The sequence below is a fragment of the Anneissia japonica genome, unplaced genomic scaffold (genome assembly GCF_011630105.1).
Source record: "Anneissia japonica isolate Jap-2015-1 unplaced genomic scaffold, ASM1163010v1 scaffold287896_len759773_cov187, whole genome shotgun sequence".
Lineage (NCBI taxonomy): Eukaryota > Metazoa > Echinodermata > Crinoidea > Comatulida > Comatulidae > Anneissia > Anneissia japonica.
The window spans coordinates 122,059-131,563 of NW_022739421.1; the positions used below are offsets into that span (position 1 = coordinate 122,059).

The following is a 9,505-nucleotide window of genomic DNA, read 5'->3' on the forward strand; positions in this document are numbered from 1 at the left end:
TGGTAAAGGGATGTTCTTCATTGAATATCCAAAATTCACACGTTCCATGTTCAATGCTGGTATATCCGATAGTGCTCGACCACTGGGAGCAATTTAATGAATAAATGTAGTTGGCAATACAAGCAAAACGTATAGTGCTCGATACACGTGATAATGCAGAGCGTAAATATTGAAAGTATTGAAAATGTAGAACTTGTAGAACTGGGTATTATCACTCTACAGACTGTTTCATGCTAATGCAATCTTCAGGAGTGGGAGAATACAAGGGTTGTGCGAGTATATGAATGCTAAGACAGGTGAAAATGCAAATGAGTTAATTGTTTTTAAGTAGGTATTTGTTGCTGTGCCTGCATTTAGACAATAGCTCGGTTCTTTTGTTTAGTGTTGACTGTTTGTCTGAATATATTATGTGAAGTTTCTCGGTTATGCACAGGTTGCAGCGTTTTGTGTTTGGGGAGTAAGCCGATGCTCTGTCGATGATAGACCATTTAATGTTGTAGGGTGTGTTGCTATCTTTTAATTTCCATACGTATTTGGAGAGTACGGTGCTGTTTCTGTGTTTGGGGGTATTAAAAGTGTATTTGTGGTTTGTGTATCGGGTTTTGAACGGTGTGTCAGTGAGCCCGATGTAGCATTTTTTGTCATCATCTGAGTAGACAGTGGCTTTGTAGATGATGGATGAGTTGAGGCAATTTCCAGAGAGTGGACATTCATCTTTTTTCCTGCAATTGCAGAGAGTTTTTGGCTGTTGTTGCTTAGCAACCAGAAGCTGTTTGTTGTGGGCTTTGATTATACTGCCCATGTTTCTTGAGCAGCTATAGCTGACTTTGACATTGTTCTTGTTAAAGAGCTTATGTAAAATGTTGCCACTCGGGAAATGCTTTTTGACCAGGTTAAGGAATGATTTTCCGATGTTGGTTTTCACTCCTTTGCTGAATGGTGGGTTGTACCAGATTATTTGTCTGCTTCTATTTTTCTTTGAAGATTTTGGTTGTGGAGGTGGTATTCCATTTTGTGCTGGAATCCGCTGTTTTGTAGAGCTTGTTCGTAGTCAGGGGCGGCCTGGTGGAATGATTCACTGGAATCAGATATATTGGATATGCGTCTGTTAATAGATGCGGGAATTTGTATATATACATATATATATATACATGTCTATGACACCTGTACAGTATTAAGTAGTATGAATACTTGTCCAATATGTTTTTAAATATATACATTACTAGATTAAATAATATACTAGTACATTACTAGATTATAGGCAATGTTTTAATAATTTAATTTTAAATAAATGGAGGAGGTACATGGAGCACGCTGTGAAATCTAAACAAAATATCTCATTACTGGGATATTCATCGACTGGTTATACCATGGTTGGAATGGAATGGAATGCCATTGAAAATGAAAGGCACTTTTATTCATGCCTCATCACTCAATAGGTACACGAACGATCTTCATCATTACCATATGGACAACGGCGTCTACAAGTCTAGGTAACGATGACAGTAGCCATCCCATGGTAAATCGCGAGAAAAGAAACCCACTCCGCCCCCATTAAATACGATTTTATGTAATTAACATCTGATCTAATATATTACGTACCTAGGCCTATGTGGTTGTAGAGTACGAAAAGCTAAAAAATTCATATGTAAAAAAAATCATCCTAGAACAATGCTGAAAAGCTACCGTCTCAATCAGGGGCGGATACAGGATTTAGCAAAAGGGTGGGGGGGGGGTGCCAAAGTAAAGATGGAAGACCAGCCAAGGTACGAAGCACCGAGGGCATGGGCGGATGCAGCCTGCCAGAAAAAAAGGGGGATGTAATCTGCGCAGCCTTAGGCTGGGGGCCAGGGGGCCCTGGTGGGGGCGCAAGGCCCCTTGAAGCCCAGCACATTTGAGGAATATGAGGTTGTATTGAGTCGATTTTGACTATCTAGCATGGTAGTTTTCAGTAACAAATAAATAAAAAAAAAAAAATAGGTGTATGTCATATGAAATTTTAATATACAGGGTACCTGAAACTATGACATGTGTCATTAAATAAGTAATAATTCATCTACTCACAACATAATCTTTGACAACAGTGGTTGTGCCAGGACCTGCCCGACGGAGGGGCTAAATGCCCCGAAGGGGGGAGGCTAGTGGAGCGAATCGAGTCCCACTTGGCTGGGGGCCAGGGGACCGCCTAAGGCCCCCGGTGGAGGTCCAGGGGGCAAAGTCCCCTGGAAGCCACGGATATTTGATGAATTATGGCAAATTTTTATTACTTATTTGATAGGCATCGAGTTACTATAATATGACTTCATGTAGGCTACACTATGCTTTCTAATGTTGAAACCAGCTTCCAAAACCAAAACATTTTGAATAAAAGCAAGAAACAAAGAGTATGCAATGTAACCATCTAATTTATTTTAAAATCCTCATTCTTGAAAGTGAAATTCTATATTTTGGAAATTTTGCATGAAATCTATTACACACATGTACTACCCAGCCAGCCTATGGCCTAGTTCGTCTTCCTCTAGCTCTAGGCCAGCCCACACTACAGTAGTGTACATTGTTTATCTCTCAGAGGAGAGACCACCCACCCTTGCAAGCACCACAAAACGGCTCATTCTTCGCTACCAACTAGACTCGTGCAGACGCATTTATTAGCCTCAAAGCTATACCATTCCAGGCTGTGATTGGTTGATAAACACAATGTGGAATATACAGGCGATTTGCTATCTGATCAATAACGAAACACGCTTTCATAGGAAACCCACCATAGTGTTAAGTGATATGATATAAAAACATACTTTTTCACATATTTCCCGACAATATTTTCGCAAAAATTCTTCATACTTTAAATTCCCCAGGCCTTATCTTCCATATTATTGCAAGATCGGCCTAATCGCGTCACAAACGAAGGAAGAAATAGAAAACAAATGAATTCAAAATTTGCTCAGAATCATCATATAAGCCCTCTCAGAGAGTGGGCTAAAAATGGGTAGTGGCTATTGTTACACCACTCTTAAATAAAATTATAATTGTGATTGGATGTTATGGTATGTATAGATTGGATTAGGAAAATAACATCCGACAAAATTAGGAATTCTTTAAGACGGGCGTAATAGTAACTGCCTATAAAATACTTTATTCTCAATACTGGACCCCCATGGTAATAAGCCTCAGGGGCCAGATTTATCAAACTAGAGATCAGTTTAAATTCGTCTTAAGTCCAATTTTTTGCTTAAGTCAAATTTATCCATATTGCTTAACTTAAAAATTTGTTAAAATTAGAAAGTCGATTGTACGTTGGCGCCATCTAAGACGACTTTTAAGCCAAGATTTTGATAAGATTGGGTAATAAATCAGCTTAAGATATTTATTAGGGACATCTTAACTTTTTTTACTTAAGACATTTGTTAAAGTGAGATTGATAAATTCTGGGCCTTGGCTTTATTGGGCTATCCTGGAAAATCACATTGTTTCTTTTTTTATTATATTAATAATAATAATAATAATAATAATAATAATAATAATAATAATAATAATTTAATAATAATAATAATATGTTACACTTATAATGCTTAATGCCAACAAGTCTTCAATAGCTCTTCCTAGTATTACCCCCGGTCATTGAATCAATCGCATATGGAACACATACTGGGGAGAATTCGACAAATGTTGCAGTGTAAGCAGTGCATTTTTGTGTTTGAGAATACCAGGTACTCACTCCAAGGTGGAGAGACAACCGTAGGTAAACTGCCTTGCCTATAGACACAAGCAAAATGCACAGCGAGGGATTGAACCTCTGACCTCAAGATTGAGAAGCAGAAACACAATCACTCCTATATATACATTTTCTGCTTTACTCTATTTTGATGTAATTGTACGTTCAGTGATTTTCAAATAAACTCAAATCAAATGACTGACCGTCCATTGGTGCCTGTTTTATTGGAGTGATCTTTGTGTGTGGGTTGGTAACGTATGATACAGCTCTTGGAAACAGGACGCCACAGCCATTCCTTTCAAGGTAATCCTACAAAAGTTGAAGAATGATGACATCACTTCATGACCATATATAGGCACATCATCACCATGACTACATGATGAGCATACAACAGCTTTTTGTTAAAGAAAACCTGATATTGTGGACAGAGGTGTTGTTAAACTCTACACATTACATTAAATATTGTCTGTTAACATGCAGATGGCTGTCATATACAAATACCAATAAAGTCAAAAAAGGTCAAATAAAAGTAACATGTTTCTCATCCAGGCAATTGATATAGTAAACATAGCAGATAAATAAATAAGCACAACTGAAAAACTAAACAAATTAATTATGAAATTATTAAACAAAATATAAAAATCATACACTAACGAAAAAACTATTTAACTTTGAAAATTTAATATGTAATATTGAAAATATATAAATAAAATTATTTCAGTGACTACTAACTGAAACTAATAAAGAATCAGATCCATTGAACTTACTAATAATTTTGGAACTGGTGAGCACGTCTTTTGCAGTAAGTTAGTCATTCTCTCGATAAGTACCATTCCTGTTAATACATAATCACATCAATACATTTCACTTGCATTAATAACACTAATGTATGCATAATCTTCACCGAGTATACTGGAAATACCATTAACAGGGGTTGCATTCGGAGAAGCAACTCCAGGGAAATCTGGGTTAATGATCTTTGTAAATTCAAATATCTTTACTGTAAATTTGCTAAGCATAATCATGACCAGGCAAATAATAATTTACAATTAATACAGATGTGCAAAGTTTCTGAACTTGCAGAAGATGGATAAATACAATTGAAAGATTTGTGCATTACTCAGGGAAGTGTGGGATGTTGTGATGATTTACTGGCGACTCCTGGAATTGAAAGGGGAGGGGGGAGGGGGAGATGGCTGTTAATAATATTGATGTTAGTAATAATATGTGGAATGTGGATAAAAAAATTAAATGATAGATTTCTCAAATCACAAACATATGGAGTGCCTATAAATTGAAATCTCCGCACACTCGCAAACAAGCAGAAATCTCTTATCTCTTTCAAGCTAACCCATCTCCTGCAAATGTTTTCATGTTTATACCAGAGGTGGATCTAGTAATTTTAAAATTTCAATGCATACTGAAATTAGCGCTACCAACTTAACTATATTCTGAAGGTGTTGTACCCCTCTCCCGTTTGAAAAATTCTGGATCCGCCCCTGTATACTACTTTATTATTGCCTCTCTGAAGATTGGTGTAACAGGTATTACCACACAGAGAAATATAATGTGTGAAGATTAAATCAGATCTCCCTGATTTGGTATCTACTGAATAGGAATTTTTGCCCTGTAGGTTACTCACCATGAGTTTGAAAGGTGTTGCTATAGTGACGCTTTCTTTTTCCAACAGGTTGTGTGATAGGCTGGAATGCAAAGTAAATCACTCATCAATTGATTTGTCATTACTGAAAAATCATTAGTTTCAATACCATCAACATCAAAATAATAATGATCATAATTATAATTAGTGGACAATTTATCAGCGATTATGTAATACACTTCTGAAAGGTCATTAATTGGTTCATTGCATTCCCCACGACCAAACAACTCCACTCCTCAAGCCACATAATGGTTGGTGGCGCTGTGACTGTCTGCTTTTGTTTCAAAGTGGTTTTCTCTTTTATAATGTATAGATTTCTGTCTACTTAAGCCCCCATTACCAGTGGTTAGACACCCTTTAGCTAAAATTGTCGTAAAGAACCAATAGTTCCAGACAGAGGCACCGAGAGGCCAGGGAAACCGGCAAGGGCCTGGGATAGATAACTAGGTCAAGAATAATAAAATAATATAAATAAATAAAAAGGATTAAACGTTAGTCTCCTTCACATGTTTTGCCCACGACAATTGTAAAGATCGTAATTAATTGCTTCTAATTCTTTTTCATACTACTCTTAAAGTTTACGTTTACAATGCATCAAATAGTAAATTCTTTAAGTTATTAATTAATAATTATAAAATGCTTGGAGACTGCACATCGTCAATATACATACTGTACAAGTTAGACAATTAAAATACTATATGATTAGACCTGATAGAGATTCAATTTTCAAATAAATACTAAATTAACATATATCAAATTCACCAAAAATTTAGCAAAAACGAAAATTCTACTCAAATTTAAATCTAAGAGTGCCATTTCCGGTCGTCTAGATGTGCTGTCACATTAGAATTGAATCTTATGTATTGTTTAACCAAATAACATTTAATCATTGAAGCATGTAGTAACTCTATTCATTAATGATTAACACTTGATAGTCAATGATATGCAAAAACATACAGGTGCAACTTTCATTCGTATAAAATAGATTTTCCTGAGGAATTACGACACACCTATTCCAACTTTCTTTTGTTGTACACTGTACAAGGGAGAGTGAAGTACTTGTTGCAGGGCGCAGGTTGTAATCCTATTAAGTGAATGCCTGTATAAGCCTAGGCTGGTTAATTTGGAGCTGTTAGGAATTATGTGATTGAAGTACTGTACAATATTGCTGTTTCCATTTAATACAAGCAATGAACTGTCTTGTTGGAAAAAGCACGCAAGCGATGGACTGTCTTGTTGTATCCCCGAGTATTTGATTCGTTCAGGATTGCCGCTGACAGAGTCGGTATTGGTTGATTGAAATCATACTAAAGTGAACTGTACAACACGGAACATTGAATGAAATGATTTGCAATCATTAATTAATTTCATGAATGAAATAGTTTGCATGATATTCATATTTCTATAAATTGTTTATGAATGAAATGATTTGCATGATACTCATTAATTTCATGAATGGAATAGTTTGCAATATATACAGATTTTTAAGATAACTTGTGTTATTAGTGAATGAATGACGTAGTTTGTTATATCATCTTCATAATATTAAACTATAATAGATAATTTGTATGATGTATTGATGTTAAATAATAAAATGATGTATAGATATGTTAAATTTAACTATTTTGCATGTTATGTCCATTCTTCATTAATCTTAAATTTAACTATAATATATCATTTGTATGATATATTGATATGTTGAATTTAACCATTATTGAAAGTTATTGATTAATACTAAGCCTATATGAATATATAGTTAATATTGATTAGTGCACATGTCGTTATCAACATTTAATCATAAGGAGTATGAATTTAAATGTTAGTACTGACATGTGGTCAGAGATCACTGTAATTATATAAAGAATTACATATGTTGAGATTCAGTGGTTTTGTAATAGATGAATAAATATATATTTTGGGATATATCTTCTTCACCGACTTTTAACTGAACAGTCTGTACTTGTCAAACGCACCAATTGTTTGCCTGTTTTCGCATAGGTGACAGGTGGCAAAATCATAGACTCACCATCTGAGAAAGTCCTTCTCTGGGCCCCCCTCTATTTCAAATTCTTAGATCCGCCACAGTAAACTTTGATACCTATTTTAAGAATCTTTTCAGCTCTATATTTGAATAAAAGGAAGGATAGCTTCATGTTTCTATACTCTAAGCCTTTACAGTAAAAGGCCGCAGGTCTGGATGGGGAGGGGAGCACTTTGCCCCGGCCCCCACCAGGGATCTGCAACTTAATCCCATACCCTCAACCAATGGGCCCAGGCGGCAAAGCTGCCTCGGGGCCCATGGCTGCTCTCAGCGGCCCTGGTTCTAGACAATGAGAACATAATGAGTCTGATAGAAATAAAGCCAGGGCCAATATTATAAGTTTTTAAGATCAGAGGATGGGTCAAATTTGATGTTGATACATTTTTTTAGTTTATTTCTTGTCAAAAGAGTAGAGGACATTTAAGTTATACAAAACCTGTACAGTAGTGTTAACAATTTATGGAAATACTCTTTTTCATGTAGAGTTATTGATGCATGGAATAATCTCCCCGAGAGGGACGTAGCCAGGAATTTGAAAGAGGGGGAGCCATTATACTGCAGTGATTCGGAAAAAGCATTATATCCATTTTTGAGAATTTTGAGATTTTTGGCTTAGTGGCATCCTATGGATGTAATCTATCATGTGAATTGATCATATACCCTAAAAAATGTTTATAAATATGAAATTATTATGAGAATTACGCATTATATCCATCTACCAAAGCAAAAAAATCCGGAAGAGTGCATTATATCCACCAAGCATTGAAAAGCGAGCAATCAACCAATCACAGAAGGTAATGATGCATATTTAATTAGTTCCCTTGCTGGTGGAAGGGCATAATAAGGCAAAATATCAAGTTTGTTTTTGATTAGAGTACAATTAATAAAATAAGAATGCATTGTTCTTCATCTTTTAAAGAATAAGTTGCAATATGACCATGACCAAATTGTGGCCATAATATAAATTTTAGTCTGTAATATAAATAATTTTTATTATAACTAAGACCATTCAAAAAACAAAATAAAATACATACATATCAAACTTAAAAATGTTTTACTTAGACTTTCCAATTAAGCCAATGCTTGGAATTTAGATACAATACCTATGCTAAATTTACATTTAAAATATTTAGCTATATTAAAATGAGTACATTTCCTTATAATTTAAGGAAACAAAAATGTATAAATGGGCCTGAAGAAGTGTGTTTAGTTAGAAGTTGTTATTTATTTTTTTGTTTATTAAATTGAAAGGGGGTATTCTTCATAGTGAATTTAAATAAACTGATTATTTATGATGTAAAAAACTTACTAACAGTGTTGTTGCTTGTTCTTTCTGTAGTGGTTAACGATAGTATTTAATTAAAATTTTACATGTACTGTACCATACCAAATTTTAGGGGAAATACAACATCTAATAAATCAGATCAGACACATTTTGTAAATAGTTTATGAGAGTGAATGCGATAATGTTGCTAAATAATATAAACAAAAACCCTTAAAAAACATTATATTTTGTTTTGTTTTAAGTTATTTAAACATAATGGAATTTAAACCTCTAAAGTCCTGGTGAAAATTCACTTTAATTTGTTCCTTAAGTAAAGAATAATGCATGCATTCTACTGGTAAAACTGGATATAATGCCTAACATCAGCTTTTTTCATGCTTCATTTCGCCTTCAGCACTATTTTTAATATTATTAATATTATTATCTATTATCATAATCACCGTCGTCGTCGTCGCCGCCGCCGTGGTTATTATTATTATTACTACTACTTTAGTAGTATTAAACAAAACTTTATAAATGCTTGCAAAAGGATAACAACCAAACTGAACCATACAATATCACATTTCTGTATTTCACAAATGGTCTCACTCACTCAATCTACCCACCTCATATCAGCAAATCGGATAAGGACACATACGACTCCATATACCCCACTGGTTCACTGCCTACCAGAATTTATGGTCTCCCAAAAATGCACAAGTACAGACCAGACGATGTTGCACCCCCATTCAGACCTATTGTGTCATCTATTGGCACTTACAACTATAAACTGGCAAAATTTCTTTGCAATATCACTGTCTCTTATAC

At 34.8% G+C, this 9,505-nt stretch overlaps 1 protein-coding gene across 2 annotated transcripts in view; it reads right to left on the bottom strand.

Annotated features, from left to right (window-relative positions):
* The window catches only part of LOC117117913, a 20,528-nt gene that overhangs the window by 6,786 nt on the left and 4,237 nt on the right, over nucleotides 1-9,505 (bottom strand). For both annotated transcript variants that reach the window (XM_033262392.1, XM_033262394.1), the window contains 3 exons: nucleotides 5,355-5,415; nucleotides 4,480-4,547; nucleotides 3,916-4,021 (listed from right to left, as the gene is read on the bottom strand). In XM_033262392.1, the coding sequence (XP_033118283.1) occupies nucleotides 3,916-4,021; nucleotides 4,480-4,547; nucleotides 5,355-5,415 (235 nt within the window). The remainder of the gene's footprint in view (nucleotides 1-3,915; nucleotides 4,022-4,479; nucleotides 4,548-5,354; nucleotides 5,416-9,505) is intronic.